The 27,251-nt window shown below is 37.9% G+C and overlaps 1 protein-coding gene across 1 annotated transcript in view; it reads left to right on the forward strand.

Moving 5' to 3' along the window:
• Positions 1-27,251, forward strand: part of LOC123659172 (dmX-like protein 2) — a 72,417-nt gene that overhangs the window by 25,426 nt on the left and 19,740 nt on the right. Inside the window, exons 19-43 of the mRNA XM_045594428.1 lie at positions 577-772; positions 1,562-1,777; positions 2,321-2,469; positions 2,807-2,952; positions 3,035-3,141; positions 3,850-4,175; positions 4,343-4,627; positions 4,919-5,182; positions 5,420-5,569; positions 6,184-6,335; positions 6,578-6,641; positions 7,632-7,709; positions 8,329-8,451; positions 10,500-10,638; positions 10,962-11,141; positions 11,495-11,716; positions 13,181-13,356; positions 13,834-13,971; positions 14,172-14,287; positions 15,074-15,317; positions 15,554-15,818; positions 17,420-17,528; positions 17,883-18,082; positions 18,658-18,894; positions 19,606-19,838. Coding sequence (XP_045450384.1) covers positions 577-772; positions 1,562-1,777; positions 2,321-2,469; positions 2,807-2,952; positions 3,035-3,141; positions 3,850-4,175; positions 4,343-4,627; positions 4,919-5,182; positions 5,420-5,569; positions 6,184-6,335; positions 6,578-6,641; positions 7,632-7,709; positions 8,329-8,451; positions 10,500-10,638; positions 10,962-11,141; positions 11,495-11,716; positions 13,181-13,356; positions 13,834-13,971; positions 14,172-14,287; positions 15,074-15,317; positions 15,554-15,818; positions 17,420-17,528; positions 17,883-18,082; positions 18,658-18,894; positions 19,606-19,838 — 4,515 coding nt within the window. The remainder of the gene's footprint in view (positions 1-576; positions 773-1,561; positions 1,778-2,320; positions 2,470-2,806; positions 2,953-3,034; positions 3,142-3,849; positions 4,176-4,342; positions 4,628-4,918; positions 5,183-5,419; positions 5,570-6,183; positions 6,336-6,577; positions 6,642-7,631; positions 7,710-8,328; positions 8,452-10,499; positions 10,639-10,961; positions 11,142-11,494; positions 11,717-13,180; positions 13,357-13,833; positions 13,972-14,171; positions 14,288-15,073; positions 15,318-15,553; positions 15,819-17,419; positions 17,529-17,882; positions 18,083-18,657; positions 18,895-19,605; positions 19,839-27,251) is intronic.

The following is a 27,251-nucleotide window of genomic DNA, read 5'->3' on the forward strand; positions in this document are numbered from 1 at the left end:
ATTTTCTAATAAATACATTCCAAATTTCTGGACAATTTTTTTTTTCATAAGAACCTGCCATTATTTAGAATACAAAAAAAATGGCTAGTATTGATCCGCCTTAGAGCTTTGCACTTTGGATACATTTAGCGATTTTTTATATATAGATCCTATTCTATTACTATATTCTTCTTAAATACACTTTAAGCACCTAAGTATGAATTATATTTACACTGGAAGTTGATAAGGCTAAACTTATTTCTAAAAGTGTTCTCTACAAGTCTACCCATTGGGGTAGAAGTTATGTTACCGCGAAATTATATGACTACTTATGTATAAAAAAACTAGCTGTACCCCGCAGTTTCACCCATGTTGATTTGAGGAAAAAACATACTAAAATATTATATACTTTAGATTAGCGCATTTAAACAATCATTTTAGCTTTATAATATTAATATAGATATATAACACCATTAGTATCCATTAGATATATATTACATTGAATACGATATAGAAAATAACCTAAGGAATAAGGAATAAAGTAATAAAGTGGATATCCTTGTGTTTTCCTTCCTGTCTCGAACGAACTCGTTTCAGCACGACACGATGTCGATGTCGTCGGAGTCGTCGGCGGGCCCGGGCGGCGTGCCGCTGCACGACCGCATCAAGATCGTGTCGCAGCAGTCCACGGCGCGGCCGGGCGCCGTCATCCAGCTGCACGCCATCGCCGACGCCACGCACGACTGGCACAACACGCAGCTGCTGCACGTCTTCCAGGAGCAGCTCATCACCGGTGACGTCTGTTGTTTAACCCTGCCGCATTGTTGTCGGTCATTATGCCACCACTGTATGTCCACCCTTGCCCTATTATTGTGAAATAATAAAGCACGTTTTTTTTTGTACAGTGCACCTGATGGTAAACGTTTACCGTAGCTTATAGTCTCCTGCAATACCAGAAGCATCGCAAGAGTTAAAGTATCGCATCTTACTCACTACAAAATTCTAACACTGCTTGAAAGCACTATTATTTAGCTATGTTCTCCTGTAAAGTCCAGGCACTTGCCCTGTTGGGTTGCTCCAGATTTTAAAGAGGATATTTCCTGCTGTGCCCTACCTCAGTTATATAATTGTATATATTATTTATTACAAAAAAAAAAAAATATTAAATAAATTGATACAGTTGATCATATACAAACTTTGCTAGCAATGGTGAACTTATCTTTAGAAAAGATCTCTTCCAGCACACCTGGATAGAGAATTAATGTTACTAAAAACATGCAGTAATATAGATAATATACTTGAGAAAATATAGAGAGATATTTGAAAAAATATAAATATACATTATGCGTCGTATACCTAAAATAAAACTACATTACATTGTAAATGGTGGTTTGTGATGTTAACTTAGATGAATTTGTGGATTTCAATAAAATTGGCTTATAAACAGTTTTTGAATATAAAAGCTAATAATTCCTATTCTCCACATTCTTATTGTTGAAGACAAAACAGTATTCTAAAACTTTTATATAATAAAAAGAAAATTTATAGTTAGATAATAAATTAATAAATATTATATTTGCAGGCGAACGAACAACAAGCGATACAGAAAGTTCAGATTTGGGTGTGGAAGGTTCTGAAGTGAACACAATCACAGAAGCCGGCTTGGAAGCAATAGTCGACTTAAGGAAGGCTGCCGTTTTCAATGAACCATTCTATATTGTTGTATTAGAAAGGACTGATGGTGGCTCCACAGTCCATATGTGGCGGCTCACCGTGTCTTCCCAGGCAGATCCTTCAGGTATAATAACATTTTTATTTAACTTTATTTTGTAAAATTGATGCTCGGTGACAGTAGATAAATGTGATTTAGATACTAAATTTTCTTTAATTTTTCAAAAATGAATATAGTACTACAATGTATAAATAAAGCCGACCGGTGGCGGGATAAACATCTAACTGCTGGCTTTGAAATACACAGGCCGAAGACGGGCAGCAGCGTCTTCAGTGCGACAAAGCCAGTACTGCGGTCACCAACCCGCCTGCCCAGCGTGGTGACTATGGGCAAAACACATGAGTTCACGTTATTTTTGGCTTAAACTTGTGGAGGCCTATGTCCAGCAGTGGACTGTATAGGCTGTAATGATGAATGTATAAATGTTTAAGTCATATTGACATGCCGTGCTATGTCTATTAAGCTTGTGTACTGTCAAATAAAATGTAATTAACTTATAAATATAATGTTTTGTATTGTATACTTAAATCAAGGCCATGTGTCAAGGTAATTTCAATGACGTAGTTCACGAAATGGGACGAATATTAAAAATTATTTTTCATATTCCAGATGACTTTACCAACAGTATGATGTACGTCCCAGACAGCGCGCTAGTGCAGGAGGAGGAGGGAGAGTCTAGAAAGAATTCAGTCTCGATAGACGCGGAGCGGCCCGCCGCCCCCACCACCCTCTCACACCTCTCTATTACTACGAAGAAGGTAACTGACAAAAATAATGCACTATTTCGTCAGTCCATTCTTGTACTTCGTGATCATCGTTGTTAGCAGTGCTACCACGCGACTGCTATATGGTCGCGCTTTAACCTAGCGGGGGTATTGGTAGACCTCTCGTCTAGAGAGGGTGTACCAATACTGCGCTTCCGAATCATTATCTTCGAACCTCGGATTTACGGTGACTATATTATGTATGTTTGACAATACATTTTTTATTATGATTTGACATTTATGAGGACGTTCATGAAAAGGAAAAAAATAAAATTACCAAAAATTGAAAAATGCTCTCATTTCAGATTGAATATTCTGTCTTTGATTTTAGGTTTGCGAATGTCCACTGGCGTTGCCCGACGGCGTAGATGTTATTCACGCTACTCCGGCTGCTGGACATCTAAGTTCCGCGTCCATTTACCCCGCTTGTTTAGCGCCTTATATATTAGCCACAGCTTGTTCTGATAGTACTTTGAGGTATTTGGAAATTAATACAGAGATTAATTTACATGTGTATATTATCATTAAAATTATAGCAATACATTTTTTTTCAACACAGATTTTGGAAATGTAACGTTACTAAAAAAGACAATGATGAATTCGAGTACACATGGAAGGAGTGGGAAATGATGAATAAAGATCAAGAATCCACGATAGACATTCCAGGTGAGACATATATTGAAATTAATTAAGACTATTATTATAAAGCTGAAGAGTTTGTTTGTTTGAAGAACTAACTGGTTTGATTTAAAAAATCTTTTTGTGTTGGATAGTGCATTTACCGAGGAACGCTAAGGGCTATATAATATTGATATATTAAGTATCAGTATTATAAGGATTGCGGAAAACCGGGATGTCTGGCGCGAACTTGGGGAGGCCTATGTCCAGCAGTGGACTGCTATAGGCTGAACTGACTGACTGACTGAAGTATCAGTATATATTTTTTAATTATAATTAAAAAAAAATTTCAAATGAACGTGAGAGAAACCTCGTAGCACACCTAGTGTTAAAATAAAAACACGCGATATTATTACTCGACGTACATACGATAACCCAGTTCCACTACCACCTTGGAACTTAAAAAGCCGACCAATGGCGGGATAACCATCCAACTGCTGGCTTTGAAATACACAGGCCGAAGACGGGCAGCAGCGTTTTCGGTGCGACAAAGCCAGCCCTGCTGTCACCAACCCACCCCCCCAGCGTGGTGTGGGCAAAACACATGAGTTCACGCCGTTTTTGGTGCGAACTTGTGGAGGCCTATGTCCATCGGTGGACTGTAGTAGGCTGAAGTGATGACGATGATGAGTGATGTACATACGATGCAATACTATTCTCCTAAGCCGGCTTATAGCATCGTTCGCTCGGCCGCAGGGCAGCCGCTGCACATCAGCGCGGCGTACTCCGGGCGCATCGCGTGCGCGTACAAGTGCGGGCGCTCGTTCACGCGGCCGCGGGCGGGCGGCGCGGCGGGCGGCGCGGGGGCGGGCGGCGCGGGCGGCGCGGACGCGCGCTTCGTCAACCTGTGCGTGTGCGTGTACGAGTGCGAGAGCACGGGCGGCGCGGAGTGGCTGCTGGAGGACACCATCCCGCTGCGCAACGTCAGCCTGCCGCGCGTGGGCGTGTGCGCGGACGCGCAGATCGACCTCTCCTACCTGCACGACACCTCCTTCATGCAGAAGAAGCACAGGCTCACGCAGGTCGCGCGCTCGCTTCTCACTTCATCAGTTCACTTATTTCAAAATTATTATAAACGACACTAATTTTCGTATTTTACAACTAAAAACAATAGTTCAATAGTATAATTATAACCTTTGTATTTAATTTTGTTGTTTTGATATTTTTTTATTTTATTCTCTTGGTATAGGTTCTACAAACGTTATCGTCGGACGAAGGCCGCAACGGTCGTAACGGCGAAGGCGACACGGGAAAGTCGGCCGGCTTACTAGCGGTGCCGTCGTTCAGTACACTTCAATCGTTGCGCAAGAGTATCATGGAAAACGGCAACACTTGTCCGCTCACTCAGAAACATCTCGTCCAACTCGACTGGGTATCTAAAGAAGATGGTTCACATATATTGACCGTTGCGGTCGGTTCCAGAGTGCTGTTGTTCACTCCAGTCTCTAGTGACTTGGCTCAAGCGAACTTAAAGGTCAGACATTCATCTATTACGACATAATAAATAACTTAGTTAAGATATTAGACTAAGTTTTGACTTTATGTAAACATTTAATAAATCCACAGTGCACATCCTGGTTTCGACATAAAATTACCTCGAAACAAAATATTTGTAAGATCTCTGGTATTAGACTTTCAGAATTTGGTTAATTCAACTTCTTTCAAATAATTTTACATAGGTTATTTAATGCGTTAATTATACATAAACTATGGCACTTTAATAAAAAAACAACGCAAAATGCTTCACAATTGCTTTTGTTTTTAGGCTATGAAGGAATCAATAAATAATAACCGTCCCCTACTACGCAAAGCTTCTTCGCTAGCGGCTCCATTATTTGTAGAAGAAATACGTTGGATGCAGCTTAGAAGGATTCAGCTTAAGACTGCTGATGGCTTGCCTCCACTACCCATGCAGATATCTTGGGTCCGAGACGGAATCTTAGTTGTTGGTATGGACTCGGAAATGCACGTATACTCGCAATGGAAACCCGAAACTCCTCAAATCACCTCTGGACAAAACGGTATTCAGGTAAAAGACTTTAAATTAATGATTTTTAATCTATTAAATATAATCGCAAGATAGCAAAAAAAGAAGATATATTTTAGTTACATAATAACAAGTTTTTTAATGTCTATGTAGAACAAAATAAAAAAAAAAAAAAAATTCTATACCCCCAACTAACTTTTTTCTTGTAGTGCTATAAGTGATTTAGAGTTGTCTAAAAAGTAATCTAAATTCAATTGTATGTCTATGTATTTTTGTCAGGAACAAGATGAAGGCGGTGAGTCACGCGCTCTCCGCGACTCAGATTTGCGAGTGTCCGCGCCGCACTTGCAGCGAGTGTCGTCGATCAACCTGCAGCTGTTAGAGCGAGACGCTAGACGGCGGAACAAAACACAACCGGACCAACCGCAAGTATGTATAGTTTCTCCACCTCTCCTATTCACTATACGCAATACTCATGTGTGTGTATTAAAGCTATAAGCGACCTATGTTTATATATACAATAACAGAACAAATTGTGATATATGTAGGAGCCATAATATTAAAATGAATCTTTTTAAAAGTTTTGTCGGTCAGCTATGTATTTGTTGTGCAAAAATTTACTTTTATTTGTTGTGTTCTTAAAGGTGTGAGTCATAATATCTATTGTTTTGTTATACTGAGTAGAATGATTATAGTTACAAAAGATAGTCACGCATTGCTTATTATTACTAAATATTTTTGAAGTAAAACTTCTTTACTCACGCTTGCCTTGGGTAGTAAGCTGGTGAATACGTGACAAGAGCGTTACGAAAGGTGTTATCGGGCGGAGTGAACAGAGCAAGAGAGAGAGATGCAAGCTCACAGTTTCTTTCTCTCTTTTACTCATAGCCAGTTACATTTCGTATATCTAAAACACAGTGCAGGCCTATTGCTAAAGGAGTTTTACTTCAGTCGTGTGGTCTAAAGCATACTTGTTTTTTTAATTGTTAGAAAACATATTTTGTAATCAGGAAAATGAATAACATTTTGATATTTTTTTGCAGCCCCTTTTGGACTACATGCCGGACTACGGCTTATTCGAAGCATCGCAGATGGCTTGTCCAGTATTACCGCAGTATCACCCCAAGCAGTTGATGGAACTTCTTAATAGTGGAAAAATTCGATGGGTCAAAGCAATCCTTGCTCATTTAGTCAGGTAACTTTGAATTTGTGTGAAAGAATTATAAAATATTTTAATCTTCGTTCGTTATTATAGATGCTTGTTAGAATAATAATATTACAAAGTTAATTATTTTAGTTTTTTCGAATTCCTCGATACAGAGATATAAATTTAATGTAGTGTTGTAAGTGTAATAGCAATTTTTCGTAGATGTCCTTATATGAAATTCATGATATACATATGTTATATTTGTAAAAATATATATTTGTATTTATAAGGTGTATGGGTGGCACTTACGCGAGTCGCAGTTCACAAGGTGATGAGGACAGCCTGTCAAGACAAGTATGACTTTTTACTCTTATTACTGTAAATATGCTTGTCACATGTATGTTGCTAAAATGCATTGTTCGATATCACTATCAGATTCACGTAAACATAAATTAAATATTTTACGCCGAGTTGGACGAAACAAAATTAAAATTTAAGTAGAGATTAAACTAATTTAATCACAAGAATTTCATACAATACTTGCGATTAAATTAGTTTAATCACTACTTAAATTTTAATTTCTTTTCGTGCAACTCGGCGTATGTTATAAAATATAATTAAAGATTTTAACAAGAAATATGTATAAGATTATATATATCACTGGAGAATGTGACAACTCTTGAGCATTATGATTATCAAGTGTAATAAAAATACATTTATGTTATAAATTATTGCTTTCACTGTAGTGATAGTTACCACGAACGTCGAATGATGATAACAAGCATTTAAATTTACACTGTGATGCTATAAAACGATATGGCCGTCAATCTATCGCTTACACTTCAATTTGTAATCGCATCAAGAACGTTTTATATCCTTTCTAGCTTTGCATATATGAGTTGCACTACATGTTGAACTGCCATACGATCGGTCTCAGTATTGCTCTTTTTTATTAGAGGTTAGACATTTAAATAAAATACGGTTATTTTTATAAAAAGTGGATGAAGTGTAGAATATTTGGAGAAGGTATTACCTATCTGTATCCACTACCTTTCCACGTCAGTTTAAAGCGATAACAATTTATAAAATGCCGAACTGCATAATTTTTCTCAAGATCTAATTTTTTTAATAGCGTGGGTACAGTAGCTGGCTATATATAGCTAGCTGTGACTAGACCTTTGGTATCGCCGGAAGTTGACGACTGCGTTTAATTCAACTCAGTTAACATATAAATATTTGATAATGATAAAAAATGGCAATCTGAAAAGGCCGACTAGGGTACCATAAAGGTATGGCAGCTAGCACGAGGCCGCGCGAGTATTGCACGAGTGCCGTGTGTTGCAGCGCGGCTGGTCGCGCTCGCGCACGCTGTCCGTGTCGTTCGCCGCGGGCGCCGCCTCGCCGCTGGACGGCGCCGCGCAGGTACCTTACACTATACGCTATCTACACGCCTGGTACCGCGACTGACGACCACTATTTAAGGACTAGCGCCCTCGCTGCACACGAAACGGCTATGTGTGTACAGACTGCGTGCTACACTTGTGTGCCACTTGTACAGTCTGACCGCTGCATCAGCCTATACCACTACACGAATACTCGAGCAGATCATGACTATTTATTTTTATAATGACGTTGCAATAGTATGTAATGAAATTTATGAGAAAGTTATGAGTTCCACACTAACGCGGAACTCGTCACGTTCGTTTAAGCTAAAAAGGAGCCAACATTATATTTATATCGAACTAAAATTTATTTTTATGCATACAGCTTTACACAAATAAAACTTGATTTTTTTTGGTACTTTAATTAAATTTGTTTTCGAGTACCAAACTATCGATAAGTACTAGTTGTAAAGATTCGACAATATTTATCTTTTAGCCAAAAAAACGTTTCGGAATGGTTTTAAAATTGCAATCCAAAAAACGATTTTTTTACGATAGTTTGTCTGAATATCTATTTCTCTGGCTTCTCTGTTATTTAAACAAGTTACCTAAACAAAATAATGTTAAAGCAGTGTTTAAATTATATTAATAACGTCTAGATAACCGAAGACGTGCAACTAGATTACGCAGAACTGACATCGGTACCGCCGCTACCTCTTTGGACCTTACTAGTGGCGGACAAGGAGTCCGCACATCATCCGTCCACTATTCAAGAAGCTAAAGTAAGATATAATAATAATTATTATACTTTACACCTAATAAATGTATTTATTTGTCATTAAAGAAGCAACCAAAAGACTGAAAAAGTTCTAGATACTGCAATAAAATAAAAACTTCTGTATATTTTATTTTGTGGAACTTGATCTTTATACTAAACATAGATCAAGTAAAAAAAGGTAGATAACGCACCTAGAACAGAAAACTGAAGCCACTTTTTTAAAGATGTGTGAGTGAGTGAAGTGTTGACACCTTTTAAAAAAAGTCCCTAAATTTTTTATTAAACAATTAATTTAATATAGGTAAAATGGGTATGTGAAAATAAAAACCTGTTTATAGTTTTAAATAAATTTACTAAAAATAAAACAAAAAATCGGTAGAATAAAAAAAAAATATATTCGTAAGATAATCGTATGAATGGACACTTCCTATCCCCTCTGTTTATCTCTTTTCAGTTTGCAGTCGGTTTTTATTTTAACTATTTTTCTTAAATCTAGAATCCTTTATGTTGTATAAGTTTTTTAAATCTTTGTCGCTTAGAACTCAGAGTCATCATTGTTTGCATTTTACTAATATGATGTAGTCTTATGTTCAAATATTTTTCAATCACTAATCGTATTAAATTGACTTTATGCGCATGGCCAGCATAATCGTGGTCATTTTTTCAGTCTTACAGCCGCTACCCATTCACCTCTTATTAAAATATTCGTTAGAAACCTAAAATCATGAAATTTGATAGTAAAATATGGGTACCTAGTTTACTCAAAAATTGTAAAAAGTTAAAACATAAAACAAACGAGTTAATAATTCATAAATATATTTTGATTTTTTTATTTTCAATTTATGTAACATAAAATAACACGAGAAAAAAAAAAACAATAACTATGTCTACTTTTTACTTCATTATTTTTCTGATTGCGTACAATTTACTTACCCACATTTTGGGGTATTGAAAAAAAGAACTACTGGCAACACTCCCGTGGTACGTCATTTCGTGACATTGAAATTATAAGTTCCGAATAACCTCAATATTATTTTGGAATAACAATAAATTTAAAGTTTTATATGTACTTACGTGTGAAACGATATTCCTTCAGATTTTTTGTTTACTTTGGTATTGTTTTTGCACCACTTAATCACAGAAGACGGCATTTTATAAGCAAAGTTACTGTATGAAGCCTCGTGACATACTAACGAAAATGAGCGTAGTTTGATGCATATGTGTGCGTGAGCGCGTGTATTTACTTGAAGGAGCCGAGTTTTGTGGCTTCACTAACAACAAAGGCCGCGCATTATCTACTTTTTTTTACTATATCTATGATACTAAAAAAAAATATCTATACATATAATAAAATGGTAGGAAAGTCAAAACTGTACATTGAATATTTTTTAAAAGAATACTTGGGGTGTGATCTATAATCGATACCGAAGCCAAAAATATGGTTTTTAGAATTTTTGTCTGTTTGTCTGTTCGTCTGTATGTATGTCCGGGATAAACTCAAAAAGTACTGCATGGATTTACTTCAAATTTGGCACGAATATTATTAAGAAGTCGGGTCAACATATACGCTACATATTATCACGCTATCACTTACGGGGGACGAGCAGTGAACCTTTATTTCTTCAACGCATTCTGTAACAACGCGTAATCTAAAGACGCATATTTGAATGTTGTTGTTATTATGTTAATAACCATGCTATATAAGCTGGCTTCACACTATAAAAATCAAGCAATATAAGTAACTAAGCCGATAAACGTAATTAAATGAATATAAGTAGACAAGACAATTTTAAAGCAGCGCCATCTATGAGATTTTTCCTGTAGATATGAAATGTCAAGAAGAAACGGGTAAATGAATGTTATTTTAAAAGGTATAATCGTAGGTATTTTTGGTGCTGTATAGCGTTCACGCGAAGACGTCGTGGGCAGCAGCTAGTATAGATATGCGCTAATTTGCTAATAATTAACTACTACCTCACTATTTTGATATAATTGTAAGCAGAAGACATGCTTTCAGTCACTGTCTAACTTTATTTTAAAATTATATTCCAGGATTATAATGAACTATTTGAGGGAACTATGGAAATAGAAGAAGATCTCGACACTCTGCTGCTTGGCGAGGAAGAAGGTATCGATCGACGACCTTCTATGCCGGAGCGGCAGCCTCTCTCGCACTTTGGACCGCGGCAAGGTGATGAGAATAATGTTTCATATTTTAATTATAGATTAACAATGATTATCGTCAAATTACAAATATAAATTCTACTGTAATCTAATATAATAAAGTGAATCGCTAAATTTGCTAAGCTCTTCAATCGAGGTTGGCTGAACCAATTTAGCAGATTTTATTTGAGATTATGCCAGAATATTAGAAAATATCAGAAAATGTAATGATTATATGATACTAACTTAACGCGTTCGACAGTTTACAAAAAGGACGTCTGTCGCACCAGCTTTACTGAATTCATTTTTGTAAGAACAGTGAGATTGTGATTATTTAATATTTTCGTGCAGGACGTATCCTGTCCAGACTGCTAACTCACACGCACCTGCCCGGGCTGAGCTCGCTGGACCAGATGCACCTGCTGGCGCTGGCGGACACCGTGTCCACGTGCGACGCGGACTTCGCCGAGCGCCTCACGAACAACGCCAGGGTGGACGTGGCTCAGGGCGCCGGCCAGGAGATACTGCCTGGTATTCGAATTTATTTGTTCTCAAATTAACGGTCATAGAGTGTAATGGTTTCATAGAACTGTGTTTAAAAATGGATTTAATTTTCAGTTTACAGTTTTCTTTATTCACCTATTTTCAATTAAGAGATGAAAAAAAAAACTTCAACTTTAACATTCATTTTTATTTAAAAAAGTAGATGTCTGTCATAGGATTTTTTAATGTTTTTTTTTTTTTTTTTTTTTAATTAATATAACAATTATACATGATCTAAGTTGGCCGTGTCTTTCGTTGAACGTCATGCATTATAATGCTCAGCATACAGGCGAATAATAATTGTTCCGATGTCGCTGAAAGTTTAAAATGGCCGCCCGCAGACTCGCTGGACGACTGCGGGCTGCGCTTCCTGCTGGCCATGAAGCACTACGGCTACCTGCTGCGCTGCCTGCCGCTGGCGCAGCGCGCGGCGCTGCAGCGCGCCGGCGTGGGCACCTGCAACCTGGTGTGGGCCTTCCACTCGGAGACGCGCGAGCAGCTGCTGGCGCTCGTGCCCGGCTACTCCAAGGGGCAGCCCAAGTGGGCCACTATGAGGGAGCTCGGTAATTCGTAGCTAGCTTTTTGGTTTGCTTCTAAACTCGCTTTTTGTGGGTTTTTTGTGCGATTACGGTTGATACGAACATCCTGACATTTTCATTTGAGACCTCCTAGCGAATAAAACCAGAAAAATTTATTTCTTTGATTTTTTTAATGATATTATGTATTAGAATTAAAAAATCTTAAAACTCGTCGAAAGTCATGTTCGAGAGCAGGGAGTAAATAAATAAATATAACTTACAAACACTGTTTTCTGTTTCTAAGATAGGCAACTTAATGCCTGTGATATATATTCGACTGATATAACTATATTTTTTTTATACCTGCAAATAATTCATATATAAATAAATACATATATTAAACCTAGGCTCATAGTTCAAGATAGACAAACTGAAAGACATATTTAATGACATCCTCTCGGTATAACGTCGGTGATACTGCAATAACTCGTAACTAACACTATAAAAGTTGGTTTCTCTAACATTGTACAGCAAACTCCAGTTTTTCTCTCCGGCCGTCATAATGAACGTAAGGGATATAACGATTATAATTAGTTCCCGGAAAATGCTGTAAACAGAAGGGCACAGCAAGAAATTTCCTGCTCAAAGTATGAAGCAGCCCGACTGGGGTAGTACATCGACCTTGCAGAAGATCACAGCTAAATAATACTTTTTTCAAGTAGTGTTGTGTTCCTGTTGGTGAGTAAGGTGACCACAGTTCCTGGAGGGAATTCGGGGATAGCCGGGGAGCTGTACGCTTGACCTTGTTATATGTAAAAGAAAAAGGCTATTCTCGAAACTTGGACAAGACAATTAAACAAGAAGCTTATGATACTGAATACAGAAAAACGTATATCGAGCTTAAGAAATTCTATCAAATGGAACCAAAGCCTGACAAAGTTTTGTGCTCGTAGTAAAATTTTGTTTTCCGACAACAAATTTTTAAACGCGTTTGGATCATGACATAGACGAAGAAAAAATCTCAATAAAAAAAAAATCGAACAATTTCAACGATCTCGTGCCGAAACACGAGTCGTAAGCAAAAGTAAGAAAGCTTTTATGTGACATCTTGGTAGATGTAAACATTTTAGTTTCAACCTTAAGAAGATTTATATAAGGTAGAAAACATTTGTATGGAAATTACCGGAACCACATGATTATACTAGACTTAAATTTTTGGTTGAGGAGGCTTTATACGACGATACATTATATTATATTATACTTTATACGTCCCATACTGCGTCTTGGCAAATGCAGTGTGGGACGTCCTCCGGCCCGTTGGACCGACGATCTACGTAAGATTGCCGGTGTAGGCTGGATGAGGATTGCGGAAGACCATGATGTATGGCACGAACTAGGGGAGGCCTATGTCCAGCAGTGGACTGCGATAGGCTGAAGTAAAAATACGACGATACGTGTATGTAGTCGCTCGGCAGTGTGTATAGTGTAGCGACGTGTCCCGTGTGGCAGGCGTGGGCTGGTGGGTGCGCGGCGAGCTGCTGCGCGCGTGCGTGGAGCGGCTGGCGCGGGCGTCCTACATGGCCAAGCAGGACCCCATGGACGCCGCGCTCTACTACCTCGCCATGAAGAAGAAGACGCTGCTGTGGGGCCTGTTCCGCTCCAACCGCGACGACAAGATGACCGCCGTAACTTACTTCTTTGTTTTGTTCTTCTCCACTAGAATGTGTGACATTATACAGATCGACAGTTACTAACTCGGTGTACCTGAGTAGTTTTGTTTCGTATTAGATGTCATACTGTTTTGTGAAAACTATTATTAAATTGTTATAAATTTGATGTATAAATAGGATATTATCTCGAATACAAAAATGAGCACAAGTATGAACTCTTCGCTACATTTTATTGAGGTAAGGCACGGCGTGATCCTACACATAAAATCTAGAGCAGCCCGTCTGGGGAAGTATTTCAACCTTATAGAAAGATCACAGCTAAATAACACTGCTCTCGAGTTGTGTTCCGGTGGTGAGTAAGGTGGCCAGAGCTCCTGGGGAGGGTCAGGGATAGTGTGGGAAATGCCGTGTTATCATTACACGAATTATTTATTATCGATTGATGGTTTTTATTTAATTATTTTTCAAATTAATTTATTTTCCTACTTATAGTTCTTTGCGAACGACTTCTCCGAAGATCGTTGGCGTAAGGCGGCGTTAAAAAATGCCTTTGTCCTCCTTGGAAAGCAACGCTTCGAACATGCAGCTGCATTCTTCTTATTAGGTGGTGCCTTAAAAGACGCTTTAGAGGTAACTATTATTAACATACCTAATTGCGCTCAAACTTTCCACCTATTCAATTTCAATAAGCAAATAGTTCAGATAGTAATACTTTTGTTGGCTCCAATTTGAAGCCCAACCTGCAAATGTTCTATTTTCTGGGTTATCATAACTTTGTAATAATATTAAAATTTTATATACTTATTTGAATAGTATAATTTTTATTTTAGGTTCTCATAACAAGATTAGGAGATTTACAACTGGCAATGGTCGTGGCTCGTCTGTACGAATCAGAAAATACTTTGCCGAACAGCTTGAAGAAATTACTCATGGATGAAATATTGGGGTGAGTAAAGGAAAAAGTTTTACATAGATGACTCAAATGTGCACTAATTGTGTTTGCTCTTCAACGCAAAGAAAAATTTATTTGAAATTTCATCGATAAGTAATACAACATAGGTATTCGAATAAATATTTAAATGAATACAACCAAATTTATGTGGTACCACATGGCGAGCACTAGCTTCACTAGCTTCAAAGTATTTATCAGGTCTCGATCAAATTTAAATGGGACCACAAGTCAAGCATCAGCTTTGGATTAAAACAAGAATTATCAAACTTATTTATAAACAATAAATTGACACTCTGCCCTCTTGTGGATAATACAGTTCACAACGTTATACAATAGTTCGAACCGAAAATAACTGTGTTTGCAGGCAAACGAAGAAAAACCGACTTCAATTATATCGACAAGTAATACAACGTAGGTAGACGAAAAAATAGCCAAGTAAAAACGCATGATCAAAGATTACTCCAAAAGTTGTTATCAGATCTCGATGAAATTTAAATGTGACCACATGATAAACATCGGCTTTCGATTAAATTAAAAATCATCAAAATCGGTACACCCAGTAAAAAGTTATGCGGATTTTCGAGAGTTTCCCTCAATTTCTTTGGGATCCCATCATCAGATCCTGGTTTCCTTATCATGGTACCAAACTAGGGGTATCTCCTTTCCAACAAATAAAGAATTATCAAAATCGATTCATAAACGACGGAGTTATCCCCGAACATACATATGTGAATGAGTATGAATGAGTGTGTCATAAACGCGATCGAACGACTCCCTCAGCGGCGAGCCGGAAGAGGGCGCGGAGGAGGGGTGGCTGGACCTGGAGCGCGCGCACCCGGACCCGTTCGTGCGCTCCATGGCGCTGTGGGAGCTGCGGCGCTACGGCGCGGCGCTGGACACGCTGCTGAGCGCGGCCGGCCGCCTGCACGCCGCCGCGCGCTCCGAGCCCGTGCCCAGCGTCTTCAACTTCTACGTCTACCTGCGCACGCACCCGCGCCTCAAGCGCACCAACATGCCCAGCCAGGCGAGTGCCACGTCGCGAACTAGATATGTGTACACGGAGTGAAGGGTGCAGTCGGAGCTCGGCAAAGTATTAATCGAGAGGTTTGCTCGATTGGTGTTAGATGAATGCCTTAGTTCGTAAACATTTAGGAAGCTAGAGAATTAGGAATAGTGCGATAAATATATAGGTCATAGATGTAGATTTGCTTCAACTAACTTCTGCCTAATAAAATTTACTTCTACTTACTTAACTTCCAGGGCGGCACCCTAGCGTTACTGCAGCAGGAGGCGGATGAAGGCATAACGCGTCTCGAGCGGCGCCTGTACTTCCAAACAGCGCATGGACACTTCAAAGCGGGCTGTCCGGCGTTGGCTCTGGAAGTGCTGTCCAAGCTCCCGGCGCGCGTTCGAGACGAGCGACCTCGAGCCGCCGCACCGACAACCGCGACTCGGCCCGACCACGCCGTCATACACACCGGCCAGCTCAGCGAGGACTCGACTGTTAAAAGTACGACTCATTCACGTCCGTTTGTACGTCGCTATATCTGCCTTTGTTTTAGTCTACGATTCACTAATAATAAGCTTAACGAGCGATAACGATAGAAATCATTAATTTTATGCTAGCTTAGGTTGGTAACAAAGGATGAGGAGCTAATTGATGCGAAATAGGAAAGAGTATCGAAACTCAATAAGAGTATTGAACATGTTTTATGATAATCATCCCCAGTTCAGGCAATTTACCTTTGAGATTAGGCCAGTTAGCCTTACAGCTAGACGCTGCTATATACAAAAACAATCCAATCAATAGTTTTTTATCTTTTTATTAAACCTTCAATTAAAAAAAATTACAAAATATTAAAAATATAAGGCATACCATCTACATATGTATAAACTTAGTCTTGCCCTAAATATTGTTACAAAGAAAAAAAAATTTATTGTACGTACCATTAGTCTGTTAGTTTAATGCATTAATATAGAACCATTATATAAAGCTTAATTAGCAAAAATATATAAAGCTTATTGGAAGTGGACTAGATGACGGCCAGTCTTCAGCTCTGGTGAAGTCTGCAACGCTGGTTTTCTAACTAGGATTGGGAGGATCGAGCTTTATGGCCTGGCGACGAGTCTTGCTGAAAGGACCATTCTTGTTTACTGCAATGTTGTTGGGGGCTTAACTACCTTCTCAAGAATGGTATCTTGATACTCTTGTGCCGATGTTTTCATACCTCTTTCACAAAAATATAGTCACTCAATCACTCCTTCATAGCTTACACCCCAATAAACCATCACTGAAGTAGGATAATGGCGACGTTGTACTCTGTTGATTAATTGGGAAGTTTCTTTAGAGCTTTGAGCATAATATGGTCATTTTGTTTGTTAAAATATTGCTCAATTGTAAAAAATTTCTCATCTGTAAACAAAATATTTCTGTGATTCCCATTGCGTACCGCTTAAGTAGTTGTTTTGATTTTATCACTCTATTTTTTTTAATTATCACTCAAGAAATGACCAGTGTGTCTCTTATAGGCTGCAAGTCCTAAGTCATATTTTAAAATACGCGACATGGTTTGACTTTGGACTAGCTGCTATGTTCATCTCCCGAGATAAAATCCTTTGCTTTCTAACAGGATTTCTTCGAATTCTTTCCCTTACTGCTTTGCAAAAGGCGATCCTTTTTCTTACAATCAATAAGTGGACGGCCAGATCTTTTTCTGTCACAAACAGAAGAGGTTTTATTGTACCTATCAATAGCCCGGTACACAAACTTTTGACTACCAAGAATACCAAGCGTATGGAGAGTTTTAAAAATTACATTTGACTCTATACCTAGTTTACAGCGATTCGGTTTTCTTTATCATCTCACTCCATTTTAATATCACAAAATATTTTACAACGTATTGGTGCGAAAATGAAAAAACACAGGTTCTTTGCTTAATGGCTTTTAGTTGTGTCATGAGAGAACACAATGAACAATCATATAAAAATGACAGATTCCAAATTCAAATGTAATATTTTGTTTATTTTTAATAGTAACAGTATTTACGGCCAGACTATGTATATCTTATGATAAATTATTTAATGAGTATCTGAGTAAGTAAAATATGAATTTGTTTTTAACAGAAGAAGAAGAAAATATGGATTGGGGTACATCAAGTGTAGACTGGAGTGCACCAGTTAGCACTGCTAAGACTGATGAACTTGTCCTCAGTTGGGATGACGAGGAAGAAGAAAAGTAAGGATTGTTCTTTAACAAAAATATTTTTGTATTCTTTTGAAGCAAAAGTCTGCTATTACTATGTGGAACATCATTTTCATATATGCAAATTTTGTTTTAGTTGCTTTTAGTTGAATCAAAGTTTACCAAGTAACACCATGATCAATAACTGATTTTACAGTGTGATATGATTTGGGTAGTAAACTCCATGCTCTTGTAGATCTATCAATTTTTCTTATTTGATTTGGAATTCTGAACATTGCTACTTGAAAATATACTCAAATATCTTAACAATTTTCAGCATCTTAAATGTCTAATATTTTGTATTTATTGGTTCAATAATGTTATTAATAATTATTATGTACATCATAGATCAGAAGCGTCCGAAGCGTCTACGCCACCAATAGGAATGAAAATGGATCAAAACGATGAGGTGTTCGAGAACAACGAGAGTGGGAAACAAGAAGAACCTCCCACCGTTGACATCATGGCGCAGCAACTGAAGTTTGTAGCGTGTCTCAAGATACTCATGGAGGAGTTGAGTACGCTGGCCACGGGCTTCGAAGTGGACGGTGAGCTAGTACCCTTATGCTATCTTCAGGGAGTTTATGCGAAAGAGTAACAAAAGTACATTTAAAATATTTAGTAGGGATCAAAAGTTGTAAAACTAAATGCAAAATTGATGATGGGATAAAATTTGATGCACCACTTGGTTTTGAATTTTTTCCGATTGAGCATCCAAAATACATATTCAGGTAGTCAAGTCTGAACACTTAAACAAAGGAAAAAATTGATAGATCCTGTATAATGTTTTTAATGCCTAATACTATCTAGTCCATAAGACAAAGTCGAGCGCGTCCACTCGTCGGTCGTGTATTATGTTGTGATGAGTCATGGCTAACATAACGTAGCATCGAATGTTATAAAATGTACAAATGTTTACAAATTTTTATGTGTTTCAAAAAAAATACTTGCAAAATCGCTTTTCATTTCGGTCTCTTTACTGTATGTATGTATGTAAAACCTCAATCACTTACTTGCATTAATCAACCTATAGATTCATATATTTATTTTTGTACTGAAATTTTTACTGAATAGTGATATGATAAATGACATTGCTTTAAGACATATATAATTAATTCAACAGGTGGGCATCTCCGCTACCAACTGTACATCTGGTTGGAACGAGAAGTGGAGGCTTTACGTCGACTCTGTGGCTATGTGTCGACGCCCGGCGCCGCTTCCGGAGGAGAACTAATCTGCGCGGACTCGGATCCTTTGCCTTTGCCAGAAAAACCGACTTTGCATCAGCTGCTTATTAGAGAGAAAGCTGATTTCGAGGCTAAAGTGCAGAGAGCGGTGCGACGCAAGAAGTGGTTGAAAGGTATGTTTTAACGTAAAGTTAATTCTGATTATTCTAATCTGATATACGTATATTAATATTTGTAAAAAAATTAAGATAAAAGTATTTAAAGTAAAAATATTCAGCTATTTTATTCATTTAAGATAGTATCTGACTTGGCCTGGTGAACTTAAAGTACCTGATTCTGATTGTACCATACCTGATTGAATCCGAATTGTCCATAGAATTGTAGAATTGCTTAGATAATTTTTTGTAAAGTTGTCTGTCTGTCTGTGAGTCTATAATACTTATGAATTTTAACTTTAGTTTATTCAGTATTTGTGCTTAATAGTAATAATAAATAACTTTATCTCTTGTGACATACTAACTAAATTAATATTTTACATCAATGTTTAAGAAACTAAATAACTTAGAAAGTAGAATGTGGAAGTATTTAATATCATGACGATGATTTTTGTAATTATTTCTTGTATCAATGTTTGATTCTGATGTACTGCGTCTTAATTAATATAAACTCCACAGACGGTTTCAATAATATCGTACAAAATATGCATTGGCAAAAAATGCTTCTTTCTCGAACATTTTATCGTGACTGACACTGTAGAGCATGAATGATTAGAATAATCAGAGGGTATAACACATTACATTTATATATTTAAGTTTATTGTAATAATCGGCGTCAGTATCACGTACGTCTTAGTATAGTAGCATTGTGCACTTGTCTGATCTCAGCAAACGAAACTTTACTGCGCACGCTGCTCTCGTACTGCTCGCTGCATGGCGCTGGTGGCGGTGGGCTGGCGTCCGTACGCATGGAGCTGGTGCTGCTGCTGCAGGAGCTGGGCCAGGACAAGCAGCACCAGCAGCTGCTGTCGCCGCTGCCCTTCCCCACCACGCTGCCGCTGCTGGCCGCCGCCGTGGCCGCCAACAACACTGTCGTCGCCGACCCTGTGCGCCACCTGCAGGTACTTGTACCCTACGCCACCACGTTTCCGCTGCAGGAGCTAGGCCAAGACAAGCAGTACCAGCAGCTGCTGTCGCCGCTGCCCTTCCCCACCACGCTGAAGCTGCTGGCCGCCGCCGTGGCCGCCAACGACACACGTATCTATGATGGATTTTCACTACGTTACAAAAAAAAAGGATTGTCCGCTGGTTTCTCAGGGTAGAGCCCTAAAGCCCGGTCATTTGATCTCCCTTCTGGGGCGTAATCTTCCACTCGCTTATATTTATATATGCAAGTATATGTAAATTTATTATATAATTTTTATGTATTTATTACTATATGCATATATTGTTTATTAAACGGGTGGAATGATATCCAGGATAAGGTACTTTTATTTTATTATTATTTTATACTTTATTGTACACCACAAATATATTACAAACAAAGCATAAAGATAGTTACAGACAGTGAAGTACAATGGGCGGACTTATGGCTAATTAGCCATTTCTTCCAGACAACCCATACATAGAAAGGAAAGTTATTATCTAAATTGGGTAGGTGGTGTAGATGTATAATAAACTTACATACAAATGTCTACAATCAAATACTTATAATAAAATAAAGAATTTATTATTATCATTAGCACTATCATAAAAAATACATAAATAAATAAAAAGAAGAATAAAAATATAATATAATATATATATTCTATTATAAACTAATAAAGTATGTAAGCAATGAACGTAAATTGAAGATAACAATTAAGTGAAATGATATAAACACAAATATACATATATTATAAACAAAATGAGAAGAGAAAAAAAAGAAAAAAGAAAAGAGATTGCACCATATATACACTAAATCGTCTCCGTCTTAAGATAATAATCCTTAACGTTTTTTTTAAAAGTCAACAGTGATTTGGCCTCCCTTATGGCTAAGGGCAGACTATTCCATAATTTAATAGCCTGAACAGTAAAAGACTGACTAAAGTACTTGGACTTATGTACGGGTAGCTTCAGCATAAGTCTTCGAGATGTTCTTAATTCTGAAGCTTCGCCGAGATATATAAATTTATCTTTTAAATAAGAAGGAGAATTTGGATTAAATAGCACACAGTACAACAGAGAAAGAATATGTAGGTTCCGGCGAAGGCGTATAGGAAGCCACTTGAGCTTGGAACGAAACTCCGAAACATGATCAAATTTGCGTAGACAAAATATGAACCGAATGGCAAGATTTTGAAGTCGCTCAAGCCTATTAAGTTGATCCTCGGTCAAATTAGTGTAGCTCGCATCTGCATAATCTAGAATGGATAAGAGAAGAGAGTTTGCTAACATAATTTTTGTAGGGATTGGCAGAACGGATTTAAGGCGACGTAACGAACTCAGTGTCGCAAAAGTTTTCTTAGTAATTACTTTTAAATGATCCGACCATGACAGCGTCTTGTCTAAGTGAATGCCGAGATCTCTGACAGTGGAGCAGTAAGGCAAGCTAGTATCATTATAGGTAATAGGTGGTAAATTATTTATTTTTGCGATCATGCCAGGACTGCCTATAACAATGACTTCCGACTTGCCAGGGTTGATACTAAGCCCATATCGCTTGCTCCAATCAGAAATTTTTTTAAGGTCCATATTAATTAAGTTGATTGCACTCACAACATCCTCAGGCGTGGAATGGCGATAAATCTGAATATCGTCTGCATACATGTGGTAGTGAGAAGAAATATAGTGAGTAATTGAATTAATAAAAATTTGTTAAGTGCAATTAAATATTTTATATTGGCAACATTGTTAAAACTCAAAATACTCTGTGGTGAGACGCAATGGCGTTTAAGTTGGTCTTCTTGTTGTGTGTGCTGCGATTATATAAAAACAGAATAAATGAGCATAATAAAGAAATATAAGCTAGTTTCCTTCCAAAGTCCTAACAGGTTATGGGCCCAGTGCTCATAATTCTGTTTTAGGTGAAAATCGCAGAGATATTTTTTGGTGCGATCGTGCCGGGTGGCGCGGTGACGGCGCGAGCGGTGTGCGGCGTGTTTCTTGGTCTGGTGAACAACACGGGGCTGTGTTGTTGTTGACAGCGGCGTCTGAAGGAGGTCGTGTGGAGTGCACGAAAGGCAATCACGGCATCAGATTTCCGCGGGGTGCAGTTTGCAAATGTCGGAGACAGACCCTAGCATCATGGCGATGGCGTCACCCTCGGTCATCAAACTGGAGGGCCAGCGCAACTGGAGCGTGTGGAAGTTCCAATTGACAGTCACTCTGAAAGGAGTTGATGTATTTTCAGTGATTGATGGAACGTTGGTAAAACCAGAAACTGGCGATTTGACAGCCTGGATAAAAAAAGATAACAAGGCGCAGAGTATCATCGTATCTAGACTGAGTGAGGAGGCCATGATTCACGTTTTAACATGCGAGACGGCGGCTGAAATGTGGAATAAGTTGCATAGCGTTTTTGAGGCAAAGTCTGCTACGAGTACATTGATGTTGCAACAACGTTTTCTTCAGTGCAAGTTTGAAGAAGGAGAGCTTTCTATATACCTAGCTAAGCTGCAAGAAATGGCGAGTCAATTAAAACAAGCTGGTGAAACAGTGTCTGAAAAGTTTTTAATGACTAAGGTCCTAATGTCATTACCAGAATCATACAGCCACTTTGTTTCAGCTTGGGAATCGGTCGACACGGATAAACAAAATTTCAATGATTTAGTGGCGCGGCTACTCGTCGAGGAGGAGAGAATTAAGTCTAAGGGCCATGAGAGTGAAAGCACGGCGCTGTTTGTAAAGAAAAGCGGCTTTGTCAAGCGCTGCAATCGGTGTTATATTCCTGGTCATCTGGCTAAAGACTGTAATAGTAAAGTGGAAAATCGTCGTTGTTTTTCTTGTGGAAAAATCGGACATTTAAAAGCTCAGTGCAAAAAGGGAAATCTAAACAAAAATAGTGGTCAATATGGCGGCGGACATTCAAAGGGAAACGCATTTACTGTGATAGGAATGATAACCGGGACCGGTTGTGAATATTTGAGTGACTCGAGTGGTACAGAAAATCGTTCAGTGAATCAGTTCAAAAATAAATGGTTGATGGACAGTGGCGCTAGTGCGCACATGACCGGTGAACGAGAACTGTTTACGAACTATACGTCAGTGTCAAATCAGTTTGTTATTGTCGGAGATGGACGGCGTTTACGCGTTGCCGGGACTGGAAAAGTGGAACTAAATATATATAACGGTGAAAGTTATGTGCAATCAACACTCCATAACGCATTGCATGTACCGGACTTACGAGTGAGCTTGTTTTCTTTGTCGACTGTTACAAAAAAAGGTCACAAAGTTGAAATGACGTGTGGTCAGTGTTTACTATGGAAAGACAATAAACTGTGTGCTGTAGGTAATCGCGAAGGTGATAACTACATACTAAATGTAATGAGCGATGTTAATAACAGTGTCGCGGCAGTTGCCACTTTGTCAGACTGGCATGAAAGACTTTGTCATCAAAATGTTGAGCAAGTGAAACAAGTGCTCACCAAGAATAACATCAAGTACACAGGAGACAGTTTCAAGTGTGTTTCATGTCTGGAAGGTAAAATGCATAAACTACCATTTGCTAAAAGTGAACATTGTGCTAATGCACCTCTAGAACTTTTGAGTGCTGATCTGTGTGGTCCAATGGAGGTGGAGAGTGTTGGAGGCTCCAGGTATTTCTTGCTAATCAAAGATAACTACTCAAACTACAGGACGGTCTATTTTTTAAAGAAAAAGAGTGAGGCAGTATTATGTATAAAGCGGTTTGTTGCTTGGGCCGAAAGGCAAACTAACTACAATGTAAAAGTCATACGTACGGACAATGGACTAGAATTTTGCAATGATGAAATGTGTAAATTTGTGCAAGAGAATGGCATACAGCATCAAACAACAGTGCCCTACACGCCTCAGCAAAACGGCAAGGCGGAGAGAGACATGCGTACACTAGTTGAAGCGGCAAGGACCATGCTGAAAGCGAAGAGGTTGCCAAAGCAATTATGGGCAGAGGCAGTGAATACATCAGTCTATGTATTAAACCGTACTTCGAAGAGCAAGCAGGAAAACCAATCACCATACGAATCCTTTCATAAACGGGAAGTAAACATCAATGATCTAAAAGGAGTATTTGGTGAACGAGTATTTGTGCATATACCTAAAGGAAAAAGGTTGAAGTGGGACGATAAAGGAGAAGAAGCAATCTTTGTCGGCTACGAAGACACAAAGGGATTCAGAGTGTATTATGAGAAACGACGAGAGGTTCATATTCAAAGGGATGTAGTATTCCTGGATAGCAAGAGAATAGAGGAACCAAAATGTGACCAGAAGGAGGTGATAGAGGAAGTGGTTTTGCTGGACATGTCATCTGAGGACGAAGAAATAGAACAACATGAGGAAAGTGAAGAAGAGTTCCATGACACAAATACAGTTGAAGGGAAAGAACAGGATAAGATACCGGAGAGGACAGAAAACATACCGGAGAGGACAGAAAACATACTGGAGAGGACAGAAAACATATCGGAGAGGACTGAGGAAGGGAGAAATCAAAATGAGAATCAGACTACAGGGATAGGAAGTCAAAATTCAGCAACGGAAGATCAGAATCAAAGACAAAGAAGCAAAAGAAAAATAATAAAACCTAAGAAGTTAGAAGACTACTGTATGTATGTTACTCTAGAACCTAAAAACTATACAGAAGCAATGGCATCACCAGAAGCTGAAAACTGGAAAGAGGCCATGAGAAAAGAGCTCAACCAACTAAAAGAAAATAACACATGGACAGAGATAGAGACAGTACCGGAAGGAAAAGTAGTAATCAGCTCTAAGTGGGTTTTAAAAAGAAAAGGAAATGACTACAAGGCGAGGTTGGTAGCTAGAGGATTCGAACAAGAATGTAATGAAGATTTATATGCGCCTGTAGTAAAACTTAATACTTTTAGAATTTTTGTATCTGTAGCTACAAAACTAAATTTAAATATTAGTCAAATGGATGTTTGTGGGGCCTTTTTAAATGCTAAGCTTGATGAGGAGTTATATTTGTCATTGCCAGAGGATACTGAGGTAAAGATTGTAAAACTAAATAAATCAATCTATGGTTTAAAGAGGTCTCCTAAATATTGGAACGAAACATTTAATAATGTAATGTTATCTATAGGTTATAAACAGTGTGATAAGGATTATTGTCTATATTCAAAATGTGAAGGGGAAAATAAAACATTTTTATTGTTATATGTAGATGATATATTGTATTTTGGTAATAACAAACTTGAGCTGAGTAAATTAAGAAATATGCTATGTCAAACATTTAAAATAAAAGAATTGGGGGCTATAAGTAAATTTCTGGGTATTGATGTAAAGCAAGATTTAAATTTAGGGGTCACTATAATTTCACAAAAGGACTATTTAAGAAACATTTTGTCAGAATATAATATGTCAGATTGTAAAACATTGTCATTGCCTATTGATAAGAATTTTAATTTTCATATTCTAAAGAGGGAAAATTCAGAGAGTGTTCTTATTGAAAATAAATGTAGAAGATTGATAGGAAGTTTAATGTATGCGGCAATGGGCACTAGGCCAGACATATGTGCAGTTGTTAATATTCTAAGTCGGTATCAAAACAGTGCATCCACACTTTTGTATAAACTATTGTTAAATATTTTGAGATATTTAAAGGGTACACTTGATTTATGTCTTATATACTATAGAGATTCTAATGTTGATGAGGTTATAGGCTATGTTGATAGTGACTGGGGTGGGTGTAATGATCGTAAGTCAACAACAGGGTGTATTTTTAAAGTTTTTGGAAGTTCTGTAATGTGGTTTTCGAAGAAACAGCCGACTGTTTCATTGTCCTCTACTGAGGCTGAATTTATTGCTTTGTGTTCGGCAACAAGTGAAGCTTGTTGGTTAAAAGATATTCTTTTCACTTTTGGGTTTGATATTAAAATAGTAATTTTTGAAGATAACCAGTCTACTATCAAGATGGCACAGATGGCCACTGGTAATTCTAGAGTAAAACACTTAGAGATTAAGTTATCATTTGTAAAAGAAAAGTTAGATAAAAATATTATTGAATTGAGATACATAAATACCAGTGACCAACTCGCAGACATATTAACTAAAGCGTTGGGGGGAATTTTGTTCAGAAAATTAAGGGATAGGTTGTTTAGTAAATAAGAAATCATAATGTTGTTAAAAATATTTTATTGAGGGGAGGTGTTAAGTGCAATTAAATATTTTATATTGGCAACATTGTTAAAACTCAAAATACTCTGTGGTGAGACGCAATGGCGTTTAAGTTGGTCTTCTTGTTGTGTGTGCTGCGATTATATAAAAACAGAATAAATGAGCATAATAAAGAAATATAAGCTAGTTTCCTTCCAAAGTCCTAACAAAATTGAAAAAAGCAAAGGAGATAAAACGCCGCCTTGAGGTACCCCAGATTGGACGTCGCACCATGAGGAGAAAGCCTCATCAAGACATATGCGTTGACGACGCCCCCTGAGATAACTCAGAAACCAATCTGTCACCGATGGAGATATGTTGAAGGAACGCAACACACTCAGTAGGATGTCATAATCAACACAATTGAATGCATTACTGAAATCAAGTAGAGTCAAAATTGTGAGTTGTTTATTGTCCATAGCTAATCGAATATCATCAGTAACTTTGACTAGAGCTGAAACCGTACTATGACCTTTGCGGAAGCCAGATTGGAGAGGACTGAGAAGCAAGTTTTTGTTGAGGAAAAGGTTTAACTGGTGAAAAACTAGCTTTTCGAGAATTTTTGAAAGGAAAGGGAGGATGGAGATTGGTCGGAAGTCACAAAAGTTGGAAGCATTAGCTTTTTTAGGAAGCGGGATAATTTGAGCCTCCTTCCACGCGTCAGGGAATTTACAACTGGTGATAGAATAATTTATAATGTGAACTAGAACGGGAATAATAATATCTAGGATAGGAATGATCATATTACGGCTTATATAGTCGGTACCAACAGCATTCGAAGCCACGGACAATACGCTCCTTCTAACATCACATTCGGTAAAAGAAGAGAAGGTAAACGGTGAAAAATTAAAAGTTGGAAGCGAAGAAAGAAAATTTAGCGTTCGTTGTTTTTCTATATTATCGAGTAAAGTAGAAGAGGAAAAATGTTTATTTAAAAGTTCAATGTCGATATTAATAGAAGTTTTACGAGATGCTTTACCAACTCCAAGTGTTTCGAGAAATTTCCAAGTCTTACCAGGGTCGCCGTTTTCGACTGATTTTTGGATGTAGCGACGTTGAGCGTCCCTACAACATGCATTGCAGCGATTTCGAATTTTTCTATAAATTTCGCGGTTATGTTCAGTGTCATTGGACTTGAATCGAGATTTGGCTTTGTTCTTTTTATTTATTAGCTCCTTTAGATCTTC

Source organism: Melitaea cinxia, chromosome 13, assembly GCF_905220565.1.
Source record: "Melitaea cinxia chromosome 13, ilMelCinx1.1, whole genome shotgun sequence".
NCBI lineage: Eukaryota > Metazoa > Arthropoda > Insecta > Lepidoptera > Nymphalidae > Melitaea > Melitaea cinxia.